At 45.8% G+C, this 26,800-nt stretch overlaps 1 protein-coding gene across 1 annotated transcript in view; it reads left to right on the plus strand.

Moving 5' to 3' along the window:
• Positions 1-26,800, plus strand: part of LOC147634561 (alpha-mannosidase At3g26720-like) — a 188,564-nt gene that overhangs the window by 132,202 nt on the left and 29,562 nt on the right. Inside the window, exons 17-25 of the mRNA XM_086803267.1 lie at positions 10,393-10,520; positions 10,803-10,865; positions 10,997-11,059; positions 11,145-11,216; positions 19,147-19,194; positions 19,305-19,424; positions 19,507-19,572; positions 19,793-19,905; positions 20,000-20,078. Of these exons, the coding sequence (XP_086659393.1) occupies positions 10,393-10,520; positions 10,803-10,865; positions 10,997-11,059; positions 11,145-11,216; positions 19,147-19,194; positions 19,305-19,424; positions 19,507-19,572; positions 19,793-19,905; positions 20,000-20,078 (752 nt within the window). The remainder of the gene's footprint in view (positions 1-10,392; positions 10,521-10,802; positions 10,866-10,996; positions 11,060-11,144; positions 11,217-19,146; positions 19,195-19,304; positions 19,425-19,506; positions 19,573-19,792; positions 19,906-19,999; positions 20,079-26,800) is intronic.

Raw genomic sequence — 26,800 nt, forward strand, 5'->3', positions numbered from 1 at the left:
TGGTCGCTCTCTCCAGTCAGTGGAGTGCTGCCCGTCGTTCCGTTGGTTGATGATGGTGGTTGTGCTTGTTGGGGTTGGTTTGCGCTATTGTGGGTGGGCGGTCATTGCCGACGTCCGTCTCTGTATGTCGGACAGCTCTTGCAAGTGCCTCTCTTGTTGGGACATGTGTCCACGTGGCTATTGCTGGCGTGATGGCCACCGGGGATCCTTAGGTTTCGTGCTGCTCTCGGCACATGAACACATAGGACCTGCCGGTCCCGGGCCGTCTGAGTGTCCCAAACACACACCTTTTTACGGATTGGAGCGTAGCCAAGCTCTGATACCATTGAAACAGTTATGTATGCCGGACCTCGAGAAGCGTATAGATTTTATTCCATCAAAAATAGGTTACATGGCTATTTTAGCCCGAGCTTGCTCTACAAGCTTTCTTTTTACAAAAATAGCTTAAACACTAGAGCTTGTTCACACACTAAGTGTGAATAATTACAACTGTTCTAGCATATGTGCTAGGAATATAGCAACGCCATGCAAAAGTGTGAATAAATAATTTGTACAAACATTTGGTACGTGGCCAACAAAAATAACCTTGTGCACATTCACACATATAATAACCTTGTGCACATTCGCACATTCCATTAAGCTCATTTCTACACACATTAAATCAAGCATATTTTTCTATGATTATTATGCATCAAAATAATAATAAAATATATACCTTTAACAGGGAGGTGGTTGAATGGGATAAGGCGAGCAACTAGACCTTAGCCATTCTACTGCTTGGTTTTGAGAAAGCATATGGTAGAGTTGATTGGGGCTTTCTTGAAGGAACCCTTAGACGCATGGGTTTCTCTCAGGTTTGGATCAGAGGTGTATCATGCTTATTTAGAGATACTCATAGCCATATACTTACATGTGGTGAAGGAGAGCACTTCTAGTTCACTCGGTCTGTATGGCAGGGATGTCCCTGGCCCCTTTGCTATATCTCATAGTCGTTGAGGCTATGAGCATATATCTTCGCTCCAATGCCAGAGTTTCTGGTTTGAGTCTGCCCTTATGCAGTGAGGAGGAGCTGTTAGACTCTTAGCTTGCAGATTGCACTATATGTATTTAGAGGCCTCACACACGTGTCTATGCTCTTTTCGGACTGCCTTGGAGGAGTTTTGTTTAGCTGTCTGTGTGGGAGAGAGAATTAGGGTTAGGTTAAGAGTTCATGTGTGGGAGACATACACAGAGAAGAACAAGGGAGAGAGAGAGAGAGTTGTGGGGATAAGTCAACTCATGAATGATATGAGTGTGTGACTCCCCTATCACACATGTATATTGCACTAGTACACATAGTGCACTTAGTACATTAAAAGTACTAAGTGTACTATGTACTATAACTTATGGGCTTGTACACACTATAAGGGTGGGCATAACGCCTTTACCCCAACAACCTCCCACTTAAAGGCAAAGTGCCCTTAAGTAAAGGAAAAGAAAAATCAGCATGTACATGATAATATACAAGGCCATATCAAGGCTGAAACTGGCCTCATCCAATGCCCATCAAGTGTCTGCAATGAGCAAACCGCTCCGGAGGCAAACTCTTTGTCAACAGATCAGCCGGGTTGTCATCCGTATGAATCTTAACAAGCTGAATTTGCTTGTTCTCTATCACCTCTCTGATGAATTTTTACTTCACATCCACATGCTTCGTCTTTCCATGAAAGACAGGGTTCTTTGCCAACTGGATGGCACTCTGACTGTCACAATGCAACAATGGAATATCCCCTGTATAACCCAAATCAACCACTAACCGAGATAGCCATAATGCCTCCTTGCAAGCCTCTGTGGCTGCAATATACTCGGCCTCTGTAGTAGATAAGGCTGTGCACTTCTGCATCCTGGATATCCATGACACAGCACCTCCTGTGAATGTAAACACATAACCGGTAGTAGACTTCCGGTTATCTGGATGACCGGCATACTCCGAATCCATGTAACCATGCACTAATGCATCCTGTTTGCCAAAACATATGCACATATCCTGTGTGCCCTTCAGGTATCTCATGACACCTTTCACTGCTTCCCAATGCTTCTTGCCAGGGTTGGCCATGTATCTAGAAACCACTCCCACTGCAAATGCAATGTCCGGCCTAGTAGCAACCATGGCATACATGAGACTGCCACAAGCTGAAGCATACGGAATCTTGGCCATATCAGCCCTGTCTCTATCTGACTGTGGGCTGTCCATAGCACTGAGTTTCACATATGGAGGCAAAGGAGTACTAGTCTTCTTCCCCCCGTCCATATTGAACCTCTGCAAGACTTTGCCAATGTATTCCTTCTGAGACAAATACAACACATGCTGATTTCTGTCCCGAAGTATCCGCATACCCAAAATGTGATTTGCATCACCCAATCCTTCATATCAAAGGTTTGATGCAGCCTCTGCTTCAAGGCATCCATGTCCTTACAAGATTTCCCGGCAATCAACATATCATCAACATACAAGATGAGGATCAATAGACTGCCATCCAAAGCTTTCTTGGTGTACAAGCAGTGATCTATGTCACTTCTCCTGAATTTCTGAGATTTCATGAATGTATCAAATTTATGATACCATTCTCTTGGTGCCTGTTTGAGCCCATAAAGACTCTTTTTCAGCTTGCATACAAGCTTCTCCTTTCCACTCATTGCATAACCCTCTGGCTGCTCCATATATATCTCCTCATGGAGATCACCGTGAAGAAAAGCAATCTTCACATCCATCTGAATCAAGTCCAGATCATCATGCGCAACCAAAGCTAACACAACTCTAAGTGTGGTCATTTTGACCACTGGAGAGAAGATCTCATCAAAGTCCACACCATATTCCTGCTTGAAGCCCTTAGCCACTAACCTGGCTTTGTATCTTGGCTTTGCATTAGGTGCAACTTTGAGCCTGTAAACCCACTTACATGGCAAAACCTTCTTGCCTGCAGGCAAATGCATCAACTTCCATGTTCCATTTTTGTGTAGAGAATCCATCTCTGACTTCATGGCACGCTCCCAAAGAGCCTTGTCTGCCCTCTGTAAAGCCTCCTTATAACATGAGGGCTCCCCACAATCAATAAGCATCAAGTAGTCAACCCCTGGAACAAACCTGTCAGGGGCTCTGGAGGGTCTAGTGGACCTCCATACCCAATGACCATCATTTGCAGGTTGCTGTCCAGCCTGCATATCACCCATTGGTGGCTCCTGTTCCATGCCATAAGGCTGAAATATCATGCCCGGTATCTCCTCCAACTGTGGTATATCCATAGGGATATCTTCTACCATCTCTGGCTGTCCATTTGGACCATTTTCAGCACCATTTAAGGGCTGGTTTTCCTGCTGTAATGGCTGGTTTACAGCCCTTGGTTGTTGTCCATGATGTCCATCATCATCAAAGATGACTCTGCCAGGCTCCTGTTGCCTTGCAGGCTCCTTATACATGCATGTTTCATCAAAAATGACATCATTGCTGCGTATGATCTTTCTATTCATGGGATCCCAAAGTCTATACCCCATTTCACCTCTGTCACCATATCCTAGGAATATGCATTTGTGAGACTTAGGATCAAGTTTGGTGTGCATTTCCCTGCGTATGTGCACGTACGCAACGCAACCAAACACTCTCAAGTGCTTGTATGACGGAGGCTTCCCTGTCCATACTTCTTCTGGCACTTTCCCACCAAGCCTCGTGTTAGGTGACCTGTTTATAAGGTGAACGGCTGTCATAACAGCTTCAGCCCAAAAACCATGAGGTAATGCAGCATGTGACAACATAGAACGGACCTTTTCCTGAATGGTCCTGTTCATCCTCTCTGCTGTCCCGTTTTGTGGAGGATCATAAGGAGTAGAGAGCTCCCTCTTGATGCCTTTAGCATCACAAAAGTCCTCAAACTGTTTGGACATATACTCTCCACCATTGTCGGAACGCAAAGCCTTCAGTGTTTTGCCAGTTTGATTCTCAACATGAGCAACAAACTTCTGAAACACTGAGAATGTATCACTCTTCAAACGAAGAGGATAGACCCACACCTTGCGTGTGGCATCATCAATAAAAGACACAAAATATTTTGCCCCTCCCAAAGAAAGCTGAGGCATCTCACATACATCTGTATGCACAAGCTCTAACTGAGCATCTTTCTGTCCAAGAGCTTTCTTGTGGGGGCACTGTAGTTGCCTACCATATATACAATGCTCACAAAACTGAAAACTTGAAAACTTTAGAGAAGGCAAGTAACCCAAACGAGACAATTGCTCCATTCCTTTGACACTCATGTGTCCCAACCGGCTATGCCACAGAAATTTCCGGCAGCTCGGTTGCATTTACATTAGCATGGTGACAAACACCTGCATGCATGAAGTAAAGAGTGTCCACCTTAGAGCCTCTGGCAACAACCAGTGAGCCCTTACTAATTTTCCACTTTCCACTACCAAATGTGGTAACATAATCAGCATCATCAAGCTGTCCAGTAGAAAGCAGATTCTTCTTGATCTCAGGCACATGCCTGATATCATGGAGCATAAGCTGTGAGCCATCTGAAAATACAAGCCTCACATCACCTCTGCCAAGAATCTTGCATGCATGGTTATCACCCAAATAAACCACTCCTTCATTGCCAGCAGTATACTTGACAAACAAGTCTCTGCAACCTGTGACATGAAAGGAGGCACCCGAATCAATGATCCATGAGTGCATACCATGACCACCTGTAAGAAGTGAATGGGCATCAAGTGAAGACGTAAAGAGGACCTCATCCTCACTGCCACCTGCATGTGACACATTGATTTCTTCAATCTTGACTCCACTTTTGCCCTTTGGCTTTACATCTTTGGCTTCATCTTTCTCTTTGTCTTTGCCTTTTCCCTTTTCTTTTTGATCATTTTTCCATTTGTAGCATTGCTTTTTAATGTGTCCCTTCTTGCCACAATAATGGCATTTCAAATCCTTTTTGGAGCGAGACTTGCTCCTTCCCCGTTCTTGGCTTTTTCCCCTTTGTTGGGATCTCCCACGTGCATTCATTGCATTGGACTTTCCAACAGAGTTGTTTTTCCTCTTCATCTCTTCTTGAAGAAGAGCACCCTCAACATCTGCATATGACAGCATAGCATTCGAATTGCTAGTGGCTGTCCTGAATGTGTCCCAACTCTCTGGCAAAGTGCATAACAAAAAAGTGGCTTTGAACTCATCGTCCATTGCCAACTTTTGATTAATGACCTGGCTGACAATACCATTAAACTCATTTAGATGGGCTGTCATAGACGCCCCTTCCTTCATCTGAAGACCTATGAGTTTCTTCAACCAATACACTTTGCTTGAGGCACTTTGTTGGGCATACAAGTCCTGCAATCTCTGCCACATTCCCCAAGCTGTCTTCTCTTCACGAATGCTGAAAAGTAATAAGTCTGACACAGACAACATGATAGTAGATCTTGCCAGCTCATCCATATCTTCCCACTCTTCAGCAGTAAGAGAAGCGGGCATTACACCCCTTTCTTTGATAGGCTTGTGCTGCTTTTTCTGGAGCAACACATTGTAGCACTGGGTTTGCCAAATATCATAATTATGCGAGCCTTCAAGCTTCTTGATGTGAAGCAATGAAGAGCTCTCACCTGTGGTTGCCATAGCAATATGCAACCTGTCAATGCCTGACTCCCTGCAAAATGTGCAAACACTGCACCAAAAGCACACAAAGTGCTCACAGTTTTTCTCCCAAGCTTTATCTCCCATTGCGGAAGCACAAATGCAACTTTTCTCCCACTGTTTGTGATGAAATCACCAAAATCTGGTTGCTGCAGATTTTGGACAGCACCTTAAATGTGCTCTGTTGCCCTTCCAAAGTACTGTACAGCAGTACCAAGTGCTCACCAATGATGTACCAAACCTGTACCGGCAAGTACAGCAGCTGAAATTGAACCTTTTCCTCACTCAAATCAGTGTACAGCCATGCCAAAACATGCACAAAGCTGTGCCAAATCTGTACCAGCAGGTACAGTAGCAATAAATGCTCTCCTGGCTGTCCAAATGAGTGAAAATCAGACTTTTACAGTCCCGTACACTGCATACAACAGTCCCGAACAGAAATTGGGCAAAAGCCCCTTGACTGCAAGGTGATTTTTGAGGATTCAAGGCATAAATGTCTTGCCTGCTGCTTTGCCAAGCTCAACAAGCATACGAACTTGAAAAGCCCCTTGATTTAAGATCAATTTCTGATCATACATGGTACATTGACGCACATGAAGGCATCCAGAGTGTTCACGATGCTTCCCCCTGGCCACATATACATCAAATACATGAAAGCCCCTTGATTTACAGGCACATTGAGTGCTTGTAAGGCATCAACACATTATCCACAACATCAAATGCAATTGCCTGCATGCAAATCAACCAAATCGGCACAAAAGCCCCTTGATTTGCACTGCAATTTGCTGCAATGTGCTGCAATTTTGCCCAAATGTGCGATTTTTCACATCATACAGCATGTATGAGTGCTTAATTGCACAATTACATCAAAAGCCCCAAATTTCGACATCCAATTTCTTGCAAATTGATCCTGATTGTGACCAATTTCCTGCAAATTGATCCTGATTGTGACCAATGTCACCTAATTTTGCCAATTTTGCTCAAAAATTGAGCAATTGGGCACCTGTACCTGCTCAATTGATTGAATTGATAAGAAATTCCCAAAATTGAAGGCAAATACCTCTTAATTTTTTTGAATTTCTCTGATCTGCAGGCTGAATTTTACTTGTTGCAGGAAGGGGGGGCATCTTCTTCCCACTTTCAAGGAAGCATGCCTGATGCAAGAAAAGCTTCTCGTTTTCCTTGGGCAGAAGCTTCATGGTTGTCCTTTACCCTCTTGTTGTTGGAGGCTCTTGTGCAGCACAAGGGCAACAACACGCATACCTGGCTGCCTTCGCCTATTCACAAGCAACTCGAAAAAAAAAAAGGAAGTGTATTAGCGCTGGGCGTCTATTTGTTGGCTATGCGGCCAGTTGACGGGCGCCGAGAGTTGTGCGCGCTGGCCTAGTAGCCTTCGCTTCGCGTGTTTTCGCTCGGTGACCAGTGGTCGACTAAAGCCTTCGCCGCCTCCGCCTAGTAGCGCTACGAGTGTTTTCGCTAAAATGCGAATGCGCTCGCTTACGCCCAGTTGCCGCCTTCGCTTGATTAGCTGCGCCTGACTCCTTGTCTGCCTGGCTGCTGTGACCCTGATGCAAGCTGCTCACGCTGAAGGGCCTTTTGGTCGCTTCTGGCCTCTTCACACACAGGCTGCGCCCAGCCCTAGACCACGTGCTCGTCCAGCCCTAGACGCCTTGCCTCTATTCGGCTGTGGTCATCGCTTCTACCATGCCGTGCGCTGCTTCCCTTACGGCTTCGCCGTGCTGCTAGGTGGCCTCGCGTGTTGGTTCAATGCCCGCAATTAGGGTTAGGTTAAGAGTTCATGTGTGGGAGACATACACAGAGAAGAACAAGGGAGAGAGAGAGAGAGAGTTGTGGGGATAAGTCAACTCATGAATGATATGAGTGTGTGACTCCCCTATCACACATGTATATTGCACTAGTACACATAGTGCACTTAGTACATTAAAAGTACTAAGTGTACTATGTACTATAACTTATGGGCTTGTACACACTATAAGGGTGGGCATAACGCCTTTACCCCAACACTGTCAGAGCTCTTATCAATTGGCATAAGTCCGTGGGCTTTTTGATTAGTGACTCGTAGAGAGTCAACTGGGGTATAGAGCTTGGATTTACTTGGATTTGAAAGAGGCAGCACTGCAAGACACTTGGGATGTCAAGTTGGGATTGATATTTCCCTACACAATAGTTCGTGCTAGTACTTATGCGTATTAGAAGCTACTTCATTGGAGCTCTAGAAAACTAGACTTGGTCTCCAAAGCTTTGGTGGTTAACCAAGTACTACTTGCCTCTGTTTGGTTTCTTGCCTCCTCTTGGTGCTTTTCATGAGGATGCATTAGTTAGCTGTGGAGACAGGTCACTTTCCTTTAATCAGGTTTGATGCCACAATTGACATAGGAGCCAAACTTGCATGGCACACTATGGTTCACCCCAAGTCGGAAGGAAGGGTGAATATTATAGACATGGATATCTAGTGCAGAGTCTTGCTTTGCAAGTTAGTGGTCAGAGGCTTTCTCTCTGCAGGCACTGAGCCGGAGAAGAACTTTCTTTATGATGGCACAATTGACACAGGAGCCAAATCTGCATGGCACACTACCATTCGCCCCAACCTCGGAAGGAGGGATGAATATTATAGATCTGGATATCTAGTGCAGAGTCTTGCTTTGCAAGTTAGTGGTCAGAGGCTCTCTCTCCGTAGGCACTGAACCGTGGAAGCACTTCTTCTTTATGAGATCTCAGGGGTGTATGCCCCATGTTGGTAGAGATTGGATTCCTAGTGCATGCTTTATTTTCACAGAGGCTATCTACAGAGCAACCTCTTCCCTGCTTCTTTGAGATATTACCAGAGCTTGGAGCTGGATGAGACCTTTCTTGAGGCATAGGCTTCCAAAATTAGAGGAAGAGGCCGATAGTCAACCTATCATGCGGAATGATCCTATTAGAGATAGCCTTGATCGTCCCTGGGTGCTTCTGGTTACATGTAGTGTCCAGAGATGCGCACAGACAGTTGGATCTTGGAAGACTCTTAAAAGTCTTCATATGGATCAAAGAGAGGCCTCCACTCAGCATCTAAGCGGAAGTCACAGGAGGATTGAGCAGACTGATGTAGCTATCCCTCATGAGTGGCTTATTGCCACATTCCATGATGAGTATCATGCCAGATGGGTGGGTGCTTTCTCTACAACAGGTGTACTATGATAGGCACTAGCCATGCCAGACGAGGAGCAGGAGGGAGATTGTGTATTCTATATTATCCTGACAAGATGGAGGTTTATGAGATGCGTGACTTGAGAGTATATTCCAGATACTGCCATCCTGACAGGATGGAGGTTTATGATATGCGTGACTCAGGAGTACATTCCAAACAGTGCCATCTGTCGTGTGAGAGTAGGAGGTCGCTCACGGGAGCATTGGTCTATTGACCCTCTCCTTGAGTACCACTCAATGACAGTGTGCCATATCCAGTGCTCACAAATGTGGTCACATAGCCTGCACTAGCATGAATCCTACTTGGCAGGAGTGCCAAGCCTACATAAGCTGTGTCCTAAACATCTTTCTACATTTGGCCGCCATCCAATGTCGAAACTGGGAGCTGCCAAGTGCTGGATGCTCCATCAAATTTTTCCATTGGGATCCTAGTTGGTTTGATTCAGACACAACTCTTTGCAGAGTTTGCCTTTCTTTAGCTACACTGTATGGAATGCCAGATTGTTGCTTTTTGGGCAGATTCAGGGAATTCGTACCCTCAGGCCACACTGGGAAAGCTTTTGGATTTTTCCATTGATTCAGAAGAGATTTTGGCTCTCTTATAGGAGGAATCAGATATCCCATTTTATCTTCTTGTTTTTACATGGTGGACTTCTTGTTCAGTGGAGAGCTGTGGACCCATCATCCCTAGATGATCGATAGCCTCTGAGACTGTACAACATTGTTTTCGGGGATACAAAGCTGCTCAGAGTATCTGGAGCTCTATAGTTCAGCTTATAGGAAGATTGAGGAGAGGCACTATCTACATTACTTGGGGCTCTTGCGTGGCTTGTTTAGTTCGAACCGCATATTTTCTTTGGGGGAAGGGACCATGACTCTGCCATTATGATTGATAGAGAATTGGCCCAGAAAATGATTGACAGAGATCTGGCCCAGAAGTGAACACTACAGGATATTCCTGTATCTCACTACACACCACCCGTGGGGAGGCTTGACACCACTTGGGAGATTATCGCCAGCATTATAGCCTGACAGATCTAGAAAGCCAGATGCACGGAGGTGATTGAGGGTATGACACCCAATGCATCTGTACTATTGAGGGTATGCACAGAGGTGATTGAGGATATGCACGGAGGTGATTGAGGGTATGACACCCAATGCATCTGTACTATTTGGGGAGATATGGTCCATACTCTTATGGCCACTTGGGTTCGTATACAGTGGCCGTTTAGATCAGCGCAAGCAAAGCGCACATCTTCATGAGAGAGTGAGATCATGGGATCTTCTTCTCATTGACTCCCACTGCACTTTCTTGGCATCATTGTGCCCCTGATTGTGGGTGCGGCTATCTTACACTCTATGATGATGATCTCTGGCTTTCAGCCATGATTTTGTACTTGTCCTTTCTTTCTTTAATAGAGGTCTCTTTTTTGCCAAAAAAAAAAAGAGAAAGGTTTATAATTGAAGTGTTTGAACAATTCTTGCTCAAGAATATGATTAAAGTGTTAACAATCAAATGGGTTTGTAACCAGGCTCTGCATCATTGTCCCTTGTTGAGGTGTCAAAGAGGGGTACGATGACTTCTGGGCTTGGCAATTTACAGCTGAGGTTTTCTGCTGAAAATGGCCATTTAAGTGAAACGATCCACACAAAAACTCAAGTAAGTCACAAAGATTGCAGGCTATCAAAGAATTGCAGAATCTTTGGCAGTTCTCTCTCTCTCTCTCTCTCTCTCTCTCTCTACTTATAGTTATAGGGTGCACTGCAAGCGTAGACCGGGGAGGGTATTGGATTTGGGTTCCCTGCCTTGGGAGCGCTCATTCCTCACAACCAGGCTATGGGACCTGGCTGCATATGAAGGTTCAAAAAATACAGTCCTTTTCTTTTAAAGCTTTCTCTGCTTGTCTGATCGAAAGGAAGGTTGGATGGTGTTGGTGGACAGGCTAATGTTAGTGTGCAAGTATCATATATCTATTATGGAGGTAATACGGGTGCTGATGGACAGGTATGCTTTATTGAGCCATTTTTGGGTTTTCCTATATTTTCCAGTAATTAATCATCCTCACTTCTATTTTTGGGTTTTCCTATATTTTCCAGTAACTAATCATCCTCACTTCTATTTTATCCCTTTTAAAGGGTACGGATGGTGCATACTTGTTTCGACCAGTTTCCAACTCTCCAACAGTTGTCAATACCTCTGTGAGTGAGCTGATTCAAAAATTTGCATGTTGTTTTACTATCTTCGAGCAAGAGATCAGCCTGTAAGGGATTTCATTGGTAACAGACGTACACGATGGTTGTGAGCGGTCCATTAGTACAAGAGGTTTGGCAAGATTTCAGCCCTTGGATTCACCAGGTATTAGCTTTTTCCAACAATGGATTTGTTTCCTTCATTGAAATTGCCCTCACTGCCTCGCCTCTGTTCCCCCGCTTCCCTGCTGCCCGCATTTCCCTGTTGCCCACGCTTCTCTCCTTTCCGTGCTGCCCTTTTCTCTGCTGCCCACATTGCCCTTCTCACTCCTGCCCCGCTGCCCGGCCTCCACTTCCACGCCCATTTTTTCCTGCTGCTTGCCCCATTGCCCGCCCCTTCCTTCTTGCCTTCCCTGCTTCTATCCCTCCTCCCCTGAAATCTTCAGCATGGAACACTTTCCGTCAGGGTTCAAGTGGGCCTTTTTTCCATCAGATTGCATCATGGCTAATCATCCTCCCCCGGCTGCACAAACCATTAATTTTACAGAAGCCAAGCTTGCGACCCTTTTCGCCGAGATCGAAAAAGACGTCAAGACGAACCTTATTGCCAAAATCTTTGGGCATCATCCGTCCCATGTCCAGGCCTGTGATTGGGTACTCGCAGTAGGATTTCCCTCCGACTTTGCACTCCACTAGATGTGAGGTTACTTGGGAGAGGTTTCTTTCAAGTGGACTTCGATGCTGAGGAAGCAGCCTTAGAGGTGCTGAAGGGCAGCCCATTCCCATTGGGACCGAGGAAGATGTTCTTCTTACCCTACACCAGCTATTTTGTCCTTGTTGAGAAGAAGACCGGAACCACTTACACTCAGATTTGCAGGCCTTCCACACGCGTATTGGCTGTTGGGCCAGCTTTTGGGTTGGTCCAACAAGTGCACTGTGCTCCCTATCCTTGCCTTGCTGACATCTACCGCCTCGGTGGTCACTGCCTATGGTGCTTGCTCATGACAGTGGACTTTGTGTTTCTTCCAGAACCTAACGGGCCGTTGAAGCAACGTATGAAGATTGCAGGTAGGCCTCATCAGCAGGGGCACTATGCCAGGGATTGCTCTAGGGCCAGGGATCGTAGGAGATGGCGGGAATGTGCCTCTCAGGTGAGAGGGATTGCTCTAGGGCCAGGGATCGTAGGAGATGGCCTCTCATGTGACACAGCTTAAGCCTCCATCTCTGTTAGCATTTTGCCAGGATTGGTGAGTTGTCTCTCATGGCCATTGCCTTCTTGGTGAGAATGCTAGGACATAAAATCATGCGTCACCCACAATGTATTGCAAAATGATGATTTATTGGGTCAGAGTAATGAAGGATGATGCATCTGTTAGCAGTCATCTCCTGTCTGTACACTATGTCAGGGCCTTTGTTGTGGGTGTGCTCGCCCAGTTTTGATGTACCCCCATTTTTCCTCACTTCCATGTATTATTTCCCATTTTTTGCTTGGTGTGGGAGGTTGTTTTGTACCTGTCGGCTGTATCAAATACTGGCCAACTAGACACTGCTGACCCGACCTGATGTGCTGACTTGGCTGACTTGTAGATACACTGGCCGACAACCCATTTGCTGGCCAACTGGTTGGGACAGGTCGTGGGCTGCTGTCGACCTGTTTTGTGCTGGCCGACCAGCAGCTTGGGGCCATATAAAACGGCCCCTTGCCCCCCCACATTGTTCATTGTATATTCCGAGATTTCTTTGGTGTATATAGCAGAGTTACACTAGCTTCTCCCTCTCTTGCATCTGTGTATTGCTCTCTACAGCAGTTGTCTTCATTTCTGCTCTGCATTCTGACATGGTATCAGAGCCCCAGGTGGCTTGAAGCTTGGAGACACTCGGACGTCGAGGGTTTGCTGATTTAGGTGCTGATTGGAGACTGTTTTGGGCTGTACGGGACTTGGAGATCGGGTAGAAGGCGGCCATTATCGTTGGACAACCACCTTGCATTCTATTTGCAGCCTCTTCTTCTTCTTCTTTTTTCCCAACCACCCTCCCTTCACAAGACCTTGAACCCTTGAGATGGCAGATTTGCTTGAGATGGCTGAGAAGCACGTGAAGATCCTGACACTCAAGCCTCTTTGCACGTCTGGACAGATTTTGTGTGGATGATTTGTCCCTGGAGAGAGGAGGCACCATTGCTATTATGCCTGGCACCACCAAATCCGATCATTGCCCCATCGTTTTGTGTCTCAGGGAGCATGGGGCTCGCTCGGCCTCTCCCCATGTCCGTATCCCTGACTCTCTTTATCTAGATGCTGACATATCCCTTGAGATCAGAGAAAGATGCGGATCTTGTGAGACAGTCCTGATCCTCGTTCATAATATTGCGCTGGCTCTTGAGAGGACCAATGATCATTATCATAGCGCTGCCTTATACAAGAAGAAGGAGGGTCTAGACAAGGACAGAGCTATTAGGCGTAGGATTGCTGCTCTTCAGAGGGAACATGAAAAGCATCCACATGCGTCTTGGATTACAAACCTCTTGATCACAGTTAGAGCAGAGCTGCAGTTGGCCATGGACAGGAGGGCTGAGTTCGCATTTCATGCGAACAAGGGTTTTTGGACTCAGATGGGTGGCAGATGCAACAAAGAGTTTTTTTCAGCACACAGGCCTTCCCATAACAGGGATTCTGTGAGGTACTTGCAGGATTCACAGGGTGAGGTTTTGGAGATTATTGCTAGCATCTCAGCCTGGAATATCTGGAAGGCTAGATGCACTGAGGCCATTGAAGGTACTCCCGTTCTTGTTTCTCAGTGTCTTTGCAGGATTTGGAGTGATATTATTCACACCATTATGGCTACCTAGGCCAGAATCCAGGGATCTTCGAGGGCTGCGGAGAGTACGACCAGTTTATGAGAGAGTGGGACATTGGTATCTTTTTCACATCCTCTCATTCGGGACCCTATCCGCAGCACAAGATTGCTGATTGGTTGAGATCTCCACCTTGCTTGGTGTGAAATCTCCATTTTGTAAAAAAAATTCATACTTAATAGAAGTCTCCTTTTTGAAAAAAAAAAACCCATATTGCTATAAGTGTCTCTTGAAGATTTTTTGAAGAAGATTTGTGGAATGGCTTCAATTTTTGAAAGCTCCAAGTTGCCTCTTATTTTGCACTACAAACAGTGAATTGCCTCTACTAATCAGTGATTAATCGGCACTAATCCTTGTGTTCTTGGACCATTGAGGGTTCAACCCTACCATTGGGAACTTGCTATTGCTTGCCAAAGCTTCATATTGAGAAAGCCCCTTGATTTTCCTTTCTAATGGTGCTCTCCAAATCAGGGTATTTTTTGCTTAACTAACAGAAAATTGCTTTCACTAATACCTTGATTAGTGCTAATCATCTGAGGTTTTTACGGCCATTAATGATTCATATCTCACACTCAAGTGTTGCTAAACAATGTACATTCATAGCTGTCCCAAAGTGGGGCAGCTACTACTTAGTTCAGAAACAGTGGGAATTGGGAAAACACTTCTAGTTGCTTACACACTCGGACACACACACACACACACACACACACACACATACACACAAATGAGAGCAATGAACAAGAAGAGGCAAAGGTTAGCAAGAGACACCAAGCAGACGGGAAGGGAGCAAGCAAGGGCGACAACAACAAGAGGAGAATATGCCTAGCAGGAACAAATGATAGACAGCAAGAAAACATGGCAGCCCACTGTAGGACCACGTCATAGCCCACAGCAAAAACAGACGGGAGAAAAGGACACCTAGCAGAAGCAGACAACAGTCAGCAAAGAAACGCAGACTCTCTCTGAAGACAAAGGTGACAGCCTGCAGCAAAGAGTGACGATGACCTAAAGACTGGTAGGAAGAGGCGAGCAGACTCAGCTACATAGGAGCAGAGAAAGGCGAAACACCAGCAGAAGCAGGCGATGAACCTCTGTGCAGCTTCTCTCTCTCTCATGCACACCAAAACACACACACACGACTCTCACATGCACACATGCATACATATTGCATACATACTTTTTTTTTTGGTAAAACCAGTTGAAATTGCAGTATATCATAAATGTACAAAGGGGTTTGACATAAAGAGGATGTCTAAACCCTAGAACTTAAAAACAGTAGTAAAAAAGTTCTATGCAAGAGACATGAAGATCACCCTCGTGACAGGCATCATACAAAGATTGCCTCAGTGAGGATCTAAAGGACTCATATGAATGAGACAGTGGCTGACCCAAGAAAGCATAATTATGCTGCATCCATATAATCCATAGTGCCCAATATCGAACCAAAGAGAGGAACAAGCAAAACTTTGACAGGGAATGTGAAGATCTGCCAAATAGCCAAAAGAATTTCCCAAATCTCTGTCCCGGAAAGAGAAGATGCAAATAACCTGAAATTCTGTCCAAAAGTAACTTTGAGTGAGGACATAGCCATAGCAAGTGAGGAATTGTCTCAAACTGATACGAACATCGGAGACAAGCAGAGGACGCTATCCCTCTTTTGACTAATTTAACTCCCACCGAAAGCGCACCAACCATGCATCTCCATAAAAATAACCTTTGTTGTAAAGGTAATTTACTTGCCCATAGTAGTTTAAGATTACACCTCCACCAAGAAAGAGATTTGTGCAGATGCCAAAGGGAGTTGGCATGAGTTGCAATCCAAGGGCATGGCAAAATAGACCTGGAGACCTTCATAGAAGCCAAAGCGTGAAGAGGGAGAGGATGATTAGCAGAAACTGAAGATTGCAAAGTCCAATCCCTTAGTTTGTCCCTTTGAGCAAGAGGAGGAACAGGGAGGAACGGATGTAACAAATGACCAAGCTTCCTCCAGATGAATCTATGATGCATACCCAGTGAGTATCTACGAGATGCCTCCGGGAATGATAAAAAATGTCCCTGATCATTGATCACATCTTCCACCTTCCTTATGCCCAGCTTCATAAGATTGTAAGCTCTGATGGGCTCCTGAAGAGCTAATGGAGTGATAAAAACAGCACCCCAATGGAGACTTTCCTGCCGTAAAGAGTTGGGAAGAATGCTCATTATCAAGAGACCATTTAAGTGAGGATAAAACCTATTTCCAATCTTGCAACAAAGAAGTGGAAAGGGGACAGCCTGGAATTCTCCCTTGAAATTTTCCCGAGACTACCTCCCAAAGATCAGTGATCCAGTTGCCATACACCGATGATTTCATAGTAGAGCACATGGTTGCTAACATAATGGCCCAGGGCTGTTGTTGGGAAAAAAAAGTAGTAAGCAGAGTTGCCTTACGGGCAAGCATGTGATACCTGAGATTGAGAATGTTAAGACCACCATGCATCTTGGGGGAGCATACAAAATCCATTTTCAGTAATCGCGAAGCTTTCACATGTGACTTAGTCTTCCATAACAATTCCATTGCCTGGGACATGAAGGCTGAAATATCCCTGGGAGACCAGTGAAGTAGGTAAGTAAAACTGGACATATGCCATGAGAATAGATTGGACTATCCGAAGTCTAACATGTAACGGCCATGTGGGAATTTTCCAATATTGCAACTTGTCATGAAGCTTCCGGAAAATCCATTCCATTTGTTGTTTCCTTGTGATATTCCAGCCAATTGGATACCCTAAATGACGCACCACCTCATGACATTGCACAATGTCTCCAGGCCATAAAAGGGCATGCCAATCACAGCTCTTTAAGGGAATGAGCTTGGATTTTCCAAAATTGACCGTCAAACCAGCTGCAATGCCATAAAGAGAAAGAGTATCCATGAGAGTCCGAAGATCTTGCTGAGTATTCTTTGGCATGAAATATGAGTCATCGGCATATGCCATAAAGAGAAAGAGTATCCATGAGAGTCCGAAGATCTTGCTGAGTATTCTTTGGCATGAAATATGAGTCATCGGCATATGCCTGTGCTATAAGAGGGGTAGACCCAGGAATGCTCAATCCATGAATATGTCCATGCGTTGTAAGAGAGTCCATATGCAAGAGCAATGGGTGAGTAGCAATTGCATATAATAGAGCACTGAGAGGACAGCCTTGACGCACGGATCTGGTCAACTTCCAAGCCTGTGATTGATAAATGATTACCAAGGATGCATTGAGAAGTGGACTGAGAATATAACCAATATATGATGTGTACCAACTTGGGACCAAAGCCCATCTTGGACATGATGAGAGAAATAAAATCCCAATGAACCGTGTCAAGGGCTTTGGCCACATCCACTTGCATAATCAACACATCTTGTTGAGTATATTTTGCATATTCAATGGCAATCAATGCATTGGAAATGTTATCCTGTATTTGCCGTCTGGGCAAAAAACCATATTGATGAGGATGGAGTGCATGACTCAATGCTCCATATATCCGGTGAACAATCATCTTTGCAACAAGTTTATAAATAACCGGCATGAGTGTGATTGGCCTCGAGTCAGACATATGTTGGCATAGACTTTTCTTAGGGATTAGTTGAACAATGCCATGCTTCCATGAAGAAGGAAGACAGCCTTCCTGCCATTCCATGTTAATCATCTGCAAGAGGACATCCTTGAGGTCTTCCCAAAAACCCAGGTAAAATTCCACTGAAAGACCATCCCAACCCGGAGACTTGGATTTACCAAGATGATGCAAGGCCTCCTCCAATTCTATGTATGTGTATGTATGTATGCAATACTACTGAAACATATTGCATACATACATACACATACACCTTAGCAACCTTGCATTTTTTTAAGTCTTGCACACTCTTTTTTTTTTTTTGGGATGAAAACCACTCTTTCATTATGGAAATGCAATGTACATTCATAGCTGCCCCAACATGGAGCAGCTACTACGGAAAACTAGAAACAGTGATAAAACACTTCCAACTGGGCTATGGAAAGGTCTCCAGAAAGTGGGCATCTTGGAGAGACTGGAGCAAGGAGAATCTGAAAAACGCAAAGACATCCGCCGAAGTGTGCCCAAACAACTAAGTGTTGTGGGCATGGTATAAACTCCATAAGGCCCAATAACGGCACCACGAAAAAAGAGAGCATAATCGGGGGTGGAGGGATATCTACCAAAAAGCCAAAAGTACATGCCAAAGGAAAGGATGGGAAACCGGGCATGGAGAAGAGTTGTCAAATGAGCCAAGAAATCCGGAGCGGTAGGATAAGCCCTGAGAAGATGCAGGACCGTCTCGTGCAGATGTGAACAAGTAGGGCAAACTGAGGAGACAATACGGCAACCAGAAGGACACTCACTGGAAGGGCCCCCATCAGACATCGCCATAGAAAGACCCGCTGCTTGAGGAGAAGCTTACTTTTCCATATACGATGAAGACATGTTTTCCACCACCCAGGCGGCCTATCCAAATGCTAGAAATGATTGCCATGCTCCTGAATCCATGGTTGCGGAAGAAGAAGACGATAGGCTTTTTTGGGAGACAGATCGGCAAAAGAGAGAGTGGAATAACCTGATAGCCCCCGATCAAACATCCAATCCAGCAGTGGAAGAGGAGAAAACAGGTGTGGCACCGGCTAGAAAGGCTGTAGCAACTCAGCGATAGCATGCCATATAGGCCGGTGATGCATCCCCAGATGAAACCGTGTACATGCCTGTGGAAAAGAGTGTGCAGCCATTGTCATCCACTACATCATCCACCAAAGAAATGCCCAAGTGATGCAGAAAATAAGCCTTACAAGGCTGAAAAAGCACCAAAGGGAATCAAAGACCGGATTCCAGTGTAGACTCTACTGACGAAGCGAGTTGCCCGGATCCGGAGGGCGGCCAGACCAAGACACACATACATACATAGACAAACATGCATACCTACTGCACATATTGATTGTATGTATGTGTGTGTGTGTGTGTGCATGTGTGTACATAAGTACAGGCATACACCCATATTCTTTGCATGTTTCTGAAGGTTTTGACAACCCTGGTGGCTGCCATGGGTTCCTCCTAAGGGTCATTTGAAATGTTGTTGAGTGGTCTTCATTTTTCTGATGCAATGCTTGAATTCATTTCATCGGAGTGTCTGAAGGGTTTGAGGGTCAGAATTTTGTGCATTAAGATTTTTCTAACCAAATGGAACGCTGTGTTTGTACAATTAAGGTAACCAGGTTATACAAGGGGAAAGAACATATTGAGGTGGAATTTGTGGTAACTTTACATTCAGACACCTTTGTCCTTCCAAAATTTGGGTCTTATTGAGAGACATACTATAAATAAAATCATTCTACTTGTTAACAGGTGCTCATGTATCTCTGCAGATAGGTCCGATCCCCATTGAAGATGCTGTTGGGAAAGATGTAATTGTACGCTTTACAACCGATGTTGAGAGCAAAGACATATTTTACACAGATTCGAATGGCCGGGATTTTATTAAGAGAGTAAGTCAAGACCAAGAAAAGGTGGAAGGGCATGCACAATGGTTGAGCCACTAACAATGTTCCATGTGTTTGGTCTTTGTAGGTTAGAAACTATAGAACAGACTGGAACCTGCAAGTTAATGAGCCTGTGGCTGGCAACTACTACCCTGTGAGCATTTGTAACCATTGATATGCTTGGATAGGAGTCTTTGTTTCTCCTAAACGTTAAACCCTGCAAGTTAATGAGCCAGTGGCTGGCAACTACTACCCTGTGAGCATTTGTAACCATTGATATGCTTGGATAGGAGTCTTTGTTTCTCCTAAACCCTAAACCCTAAACTTTTTAAGCCTCACATTTTTATCGTTTTCCTTCCAATGTCCATGTGCAGATAACCCTTGGAATGTTCTTAAAAGATTCAAAAAGCGAGTTCTCAGTGTTAGTAGATCGTGCTGTAGGTGGCACAAGCATTGAGAATGGGCAACTAGCGCTCATGCTTCACAGGTTTACAGTGTAGCTTGCAGCGTTTTGAGTTTTGTTGTTCCTAATTTAAGAGAAAGCACTAAACATCAAGATCTGGACTTTTTTTGTGAAGCAGGCGTTTGCTGAATGATGATGGGAGGGGCGAAGCTCTAAACGAGACTGTTTGTTTGAAAACCAATTGTGAGGGCTTGACTGTAAGTGACTACCTTGGAATACTATCATGGGTAGATCTTATCTAGCTGCCTGCTTTTTTCTGTCTTGTCTTGGATCCTTAGTGATACTCCTTGAGTTAAGGTCCTTTTTAGCATGGTCAAGTGTATTTTTTTGAATTCAAAATAAAGTAATGAAACTTATAGGAGGCTCCTCCCCTTCTCTCTCTCTCTCTCTCTCTCTCTCTCTCTCTCTCTCTCTCTCTCTGGAGGCACCTCCATAGTGTACCCCTCCGTCCCACATGATATTGTATCCCCTCACTATATTCCACTCACCTCCATAGCGTACCCTCCCCTCACTATATTCCAGTTCCAGTTTCATTTTCTAGGTGCCAGTAGTATCATCTTTATTTTTCATTTTCTGGGTTTTTTTATCCAGACATTGTATCAGATCCACCATGATGTAACTTTTGGTCTCATAGGTCATTATGGCCTTTTGAAGACGTTAATATAACATTTCATTTCTCTCTCTCCCTCCTCTCCCGCTGCGCCCCCCCCCCTTCCTGCTGTGCCCCCCCCCCCTCTCTCTCTCTCTCTCTCTCTCTCTCTCTCTCTCGCTCTCTCTCCCGCTGCGCCCCCCCCTCCCACTGCCCCTTTCTCTCTCCTCTCCCGCTGCGCCCCCCTCCTCCCGCTACGTCCACCCCTCCCGCTGCCTGCCTCGCCCCCCTTCGCTCTCTCTCCTGCTGCCTGCCTTCCGACATCGCTCCACACTTTCGGGATGTCAGGTTGCTTGGAAGAGGTTTCTTCCAAGTGGATTTTGATTCCGAGGACGCAGTCTTAGAGGTTTTGAAGGGCAGCCCTTTGCCATTGGGCCCGAGGAAGGTTTTTTTTCTTCCCTACTCCCGCTATTTTGACCCTGTTGAGGAAGACCAAAACCATTTCCCGATTACTCTGAGATTCCCAGGTCCCCTCGTGCGTATCGGGGCCTATGCTAGAGGCCATCGGGTCCACCTTTGGGCTGGTTCTTCAAGTGCCTCCCCTCCACGCTTTGCCGACATCTTCTGCCCAGGTGGTTACTTCCTCGACGGATGCTGTCCCCAGGGTCATGGTACTTGCCCGTGACTGTGAGCTTTTTGAGGACTGTGTTTTGCTTCCGGGCCCTAGTGGTCTTTTGAAGCAACGTATGGAGATTGCAGGTAAACCCGATTAGTGTCGGGTTTGTCACCAACAGGGTCACTTTGCTCGAGATTGCCCTCGGGCTCAGGGTCGCAGGAGGCCTTGCAAGCGTGCTTCTCAGGCGCTACCTCCCTTGGATCCTTCCCGTTCTATAGTCCGCCAAGTGTGGCGAGCTGTCTCTCATGCCCGCCCCCTTGGTGCGATTGATGGGAAGACCTCGGATCTTGCACCTCAGATAGATGATGTTTTTGGGCAGAGGGATGTATCAGCTCATGCTTCTTTGCAGGGAGATTGTATATCAAATCAGGATGATTTTGTTGAGTCCTCTCTACTTGGAGGGGCGATATGCAGGATGCTCAGCGGAGTGGGGATCATGTATTGCAGGATTTTGAGCATGATGCCATTGCCCTTGATGCTCCGCAAGGCGCACAAGTTTCTCATACATATGCAGGTACTATGCAGGGCCCCGGACAAGGGCATGTCAGTGGACTTTCCCTGGTGGATTATCCTGTCCTCCAGCATTATGAGAGGCGTCCTCAAGCTACCCATCGTCTTCTTAGATCGGGGCTCAAACCCTCTTCTCTTCCATGAGAATCATCTCATGGAATGTTCAGGGCCTTGGGTTTCCCGCCCGTGGTAGGAAGTGCCTTCTGAAGGATGAACTTCACGCTGCTGTTACAGGAGGGTCTGTGGATATACTTTTGTTGCACGAACACAAATTGGATAGATCTCAGTGTGGCAAAACTGGTAAGATGCTTTCTGGCCACACCTTCTGGTCCTCGGCTGTTGGGACAAGAGGGGGTGTTTGCATTTCAGTGGCAGCATCTGTTATGCCTCATGTTATTAGGCATGGTGTTATCATCCCTGCTAGAGCGTAGTGGATCTTGATCATGCATGAGGGTCAGAAATTGGGAATCTTGAATATTTATGCACCTAACGTCAAAGGTGAAAGGCTGACAAGAAGGGTGGACGCGAAGGGGGTTTACACCCTTTGGAGCAAGCCTCATGGGAGAGGTTCACACTCTCTTTCTTTGGCAAGGATTGCTGACTGAGGATGACTTCTAGAGAAGGCCAAATTCCTTATCTTTCTCTTGGCATAACCGCCCGCAGGAGCGGGGTTGAGAGCATCTTTGCACGTCTGGACAGATTTTATGTGGATGATTGGTCCCTGGACAGAGGAGGCACCACTGCTATTATGCCTGGCACCACCAAATCCAATCATTTCCCCGTCATTTTGTGTCTTAGGGAGCCTGTGGCTCACTCGGCCTCTCCCCGTCATTTTGTGTCTTAGGGAGCCTGTGGCTCACTCGGCCTCTCTCCACGTGTCCGTATCCCTGACTCTCTTTATCTAGATGCTGACATCTCCCTTGAAATCAAAGAGATATGGAGATCTTGTGATGGTCCTGATCCTCGTCATAATATTCCGTTGGCTCTTGAGAGGACCAGCCATCGTTATCATAGCGCTACCTTGTCCAAGAAGAAGGAGGCTCTGGACAAGGAGAGAGCTATTAGGCATAGGATTGTTGCTCTTCAGAAGGAACGTGAAAAGCATCCACATGCGTCTTGGATTACAGACCTCTTGACCATAGTTAGAGCAGAGCTGCAGTTGGCCATGGACAGGAGGGCTGAGTTCGCGTTTCATGTGAACGAGGCTTTTTGGACTCAGATGGGTGGCAGATGCAACAAAGAGTTTTTTTCAGCACATAGGCCTTCCCATAGCAGGGATTATGTGAGGTATTTGCAGGATTCACAAGGTGAGGTTCAGATTGAGCCTGACAAGGTAAGGGTAATTGCTTCAGATTTTTATCGGTCTTTGCTGACTGCAGAGGTGCCCTCTCCTCCAAGAGATGTGGCACGGCAGAAAGTCTAGGAGTGCATGCCCAAGCTCATTACAGATGCTGTGTGTTCTTCCCTGGATGCCCCTTTCTCGAAGGATGAATTCCTTCACGCTCTACATGCTCTTTCCAGTGGTTCATTCCCAAGGGATGATGGTCTTTCTCCCGCTTTCTTTATTCTTTTTTGGGATCATATTGGAGATGCTATCATTGTTGCCCTTCAGGAAATGTGGTTGTCGGGCATGATGCCGCCTTACCTCGCGGAGGGGTTGATTCACCTTATCCCCAAGAGTGGGGACAAGACTGACATTAAAAAATGGAGGCCGATCACTCTTCCTTGAATTTGCATATAAGATCTTAGCTAAAGCCTTGAGTATAAGGTTGCAACCGATTCTCCAAAGGACTATCCATGATACACAGAATGGGTTCCTCCAAGGAAAGAGTATATTTGATAACATCTTTTCTTTCTAGCAAGCTATCAAGTGGGCAAAGTCTAGTCAGCAAGCCTCTTGCCATTCTTTCGCTTGATTTTGAAAAAGCTTATGACAGAGTGGATTGGGATTTTTTGGAGGGCACTATGGCACATATGGGGTTTTCCCAAAACTAGATCAGAGAGGTGTCCTTCCTATACAGGGAGGCTCATAGCGCTGTCTTAGCTTGTGGGGGGCGTGGGGAGCGTTTTCGGATTTCCCGTTCGGTGAGGCAGGGCTGTCCCCTCTCCCCTTTACTTTACCTCATTGTAGCTGAGGCTATGAGCAGATTTCTTCGGGCTGCCCCCCCCCCCCCCCCCCCCCCCCCCCCCCCCCCGGTGTTGTGGGTCTCAGCTGCCTTTATGCACGAAGGAAGAGTTTTTGGACTCTGAGTTAGCAGATGATACGGCATTGTTCCTTGAGGCTTCACATGCTTGTTTATGTGCTTTCCAGACAGCCTTGGAGGCCTTTTGTTTGGCAGCAGGAGCTACTATCAATTGGCATAAATCAGTTGCCTTTTGGATTAGTGATTCTGCTCTTGCAGATTGGGATACAGATGTTGGTTTTACTTGGATTGAGAGAGGATTGCCAGATACCTTGGTTGTCAGGTGGGCGTTGACATCTCCCCTGCACAACAGTTTGTTCCAGTGCTCTTAAGCATTAAAAGCAAACTTCATCACTGGAGTAGGAGGAAGCTCGACTTGGCCTCTAGAGCTTTGGTGGTTAACCAAGTTTTGCTAGCCACATCTTGGTTTATTGCTTCATGTTGGATTTTTCATAAGGGCTGCATTGGCCAGCTTCGTCGCCTTATTCGAAACTTTCTTTGGTCAGGGCTTGATGGAAATGCACACACCAGGGCCAGAATTACTTGGGAAACCATTATCAGGCCTAAGAAGGAAGGGGGATTGAATATCATTGACCCCGAGGTGCAATGTAAGGCTTTGCTCTGGAAGCTTGTGGTTAGGGGCTTTCCTCCAGGCACAAGCACTGAGCCGTGGAAGGACTTTCTCATGCAGCAGATCACGAAGTGTGTCCCTGTTCGCGGAGGTGACTGAACTCTCAGCTCACGCTTTATTTTTTCAGATGCAGTTCACCGCTCCCTTCGTCCCCACTGGTTGGGTCCCTCCTACGGGCTTGGGACAGCCTGAGGAGTTTTTTGGTACACATCCCCCCGCGTTCAACAGAGGAATCTAACCGGCAGCCCATTCTATGGAATCATTTGATCTTAGATGTGCATGGTAGGCCTCTTGGGGCAGCTATGCATATTCTTTGGGCCGGCTGGGAGACCCTATGCCCCACTGTGCTGGCTTGGAAGAGGTTTCAGAGCCTTACCGAGGTGCAGAGATTGGATATCACGCAACATTTGAGAGGTTCTAGCGGGAGGATTGCAGAGATTGATGAATCCATTCCCAACCACTGGATTACTCGATCTTTTTTGGAAGGTTGTCATCATTCTTGGTTTGGGGTTTTCTCTGGGACAGGTGTTCCTCTTCAGGTTATGGGTATCTCCTTGCCTAGGGAGGATGATGTACCGGTCTTTTTTTCTATACAGGATGGATGGCAGCTAGAGAGATGTGATGTGCAGGACCTTATTGAGGCCCCCCAGCTTCGTCCAGTCAGAGTTGTTGGCAGGTTAGGGAAGCATGTCTTTGTTGACCCCCCCCTCAGGGATGATCACAGACAGTATTAGCCTTTGGTTGTATGGTGGCTGTCCTATCAGACATTTGCCTTGGGACCCCGGTGAGTGGGAGTGGAAGGATGCTTGTAATCCTTTGAAAAGCATGCCTTATTTCAGTTATACGTTGCGGAAAGCCTGACATCTTATCTTGGGACACATTCAGAGTGTCCCTACTCTTAGACCCCATTAGGAGTCTTACGGCATTTCGATTGACATTCAGAGGACATTTTGGCGGAGATTGTGGCACTCTTATAGGAAGCCACATATTTCCTCCTTTATCTGGGTTTCCCTTCATGGTGGTCTGGCCACCAATCAATGGAGGTCTGTTACTGGTGCTTGCCCAGCATGCCCTAGATGTGCAGGAGTTTTGGAGTCAGTTTACCATTGTTTATGGGAATGCAGGGAAGCACAGAGGGTTTGGTCTACAATTGCATACCTCTTTGGTAGGATTAAGAGAGATGCTATCATTTCTTTTGGTTCTATCATTTGGTTGACATAGTCTGGGCCTCAGCTGAGGATCGAGGGGACTGACAGGAGCTTGGGCATTATGGTTAGGCAAGGAGTTGCTCGGCTGTGTTGTCTTCAGGATTTGCCACTTTCACACTTTGTCCCTCCAGCACAGAGGTTAGACAGTTCTTGGGAGATTATTGCTAACTTCTCAGCCTGGAATATCTGTAAGGCTAGATGCATTGAGGCCATTGAGGGCACTCCCATTCTTGTTTTGTAGAAAATATGAAAGCAAGAGCAGACTAGAAATGAAACAAGAACACAAATCAAAGACAAAGAGTTACCTTGAGATGAGTGTAGACAAGCCACAAGATTGATTGATTATTGATGTGACACCTACAATTTATAGGTGAGAAGTACAAGATTGAGTAGACTCACTTATGGGATAAATGTGGAGGTACCACATGGCACTAGACTCAAGACACAAAGACTTATCTGAAACTAGACTAGAGAAATAGTACACTTAGTGTGCACTTATTTCCAACACCCTCCTTAAGTGGACACTAGGAGGAAGACAAAATACAAGACTATGACATGACAAAAGATAAGACCAAGACAGAGAGACTAGACAAGGATTGAGAGACAAGCTAGAAGACAAGATGGACAAGACTAGAAGACAGACATAAAGACTGATAGACTGAGAGACAAGACATGAGAGACAAAAGATCCTGGGACACCCCTCCTCAAGTGATATCCTCATATGGGTCCACAAGGGTAGGGACAAGAGTGGATCATAGACAGACAGAGAGAGAGACAATCAGCCAGTAGAGTGGTCCCACAGAGAGAGAGAATGTCAGATAGACATGAGAGAGTCTGGCAGATAGAAGATAAATGGGGACATAGACAGAAAATGCCAAGAGAAATGTGGGTAGCTAATCCACAAAAGAGAGGCATATAGACTGATAGATAGAGTGTCAAAGACATGTGACAGGATAGACACACAGGATAGATACATAGACAGAGAGACTGACTGATTGTAGATAGATAGAGAGATGGACCTAGATAGATAATCCACAAAAAGAGAGGCATATAGACTGATAGATAGAGTGTCAAAGACATGTGACAGGATAGACACACAGGATAGACACATAGACAGAGAGA

The sequence above is a fragment of the Cibotium barometz genome, chromosome 10 (genome assembly GCF_041138505.1).
Source record: "Cibotium barometz isolate CiBa-2024 chromosome 10, ASM4113850v1, whole genome shotgun sequence".
Lineage (NCBI taxonomy): Eukaryota > Viridiplantae > Streptophyta > Polypodiopsida > Cyatheales > Cibotiaceae > Cibotium > Cibotium barometz.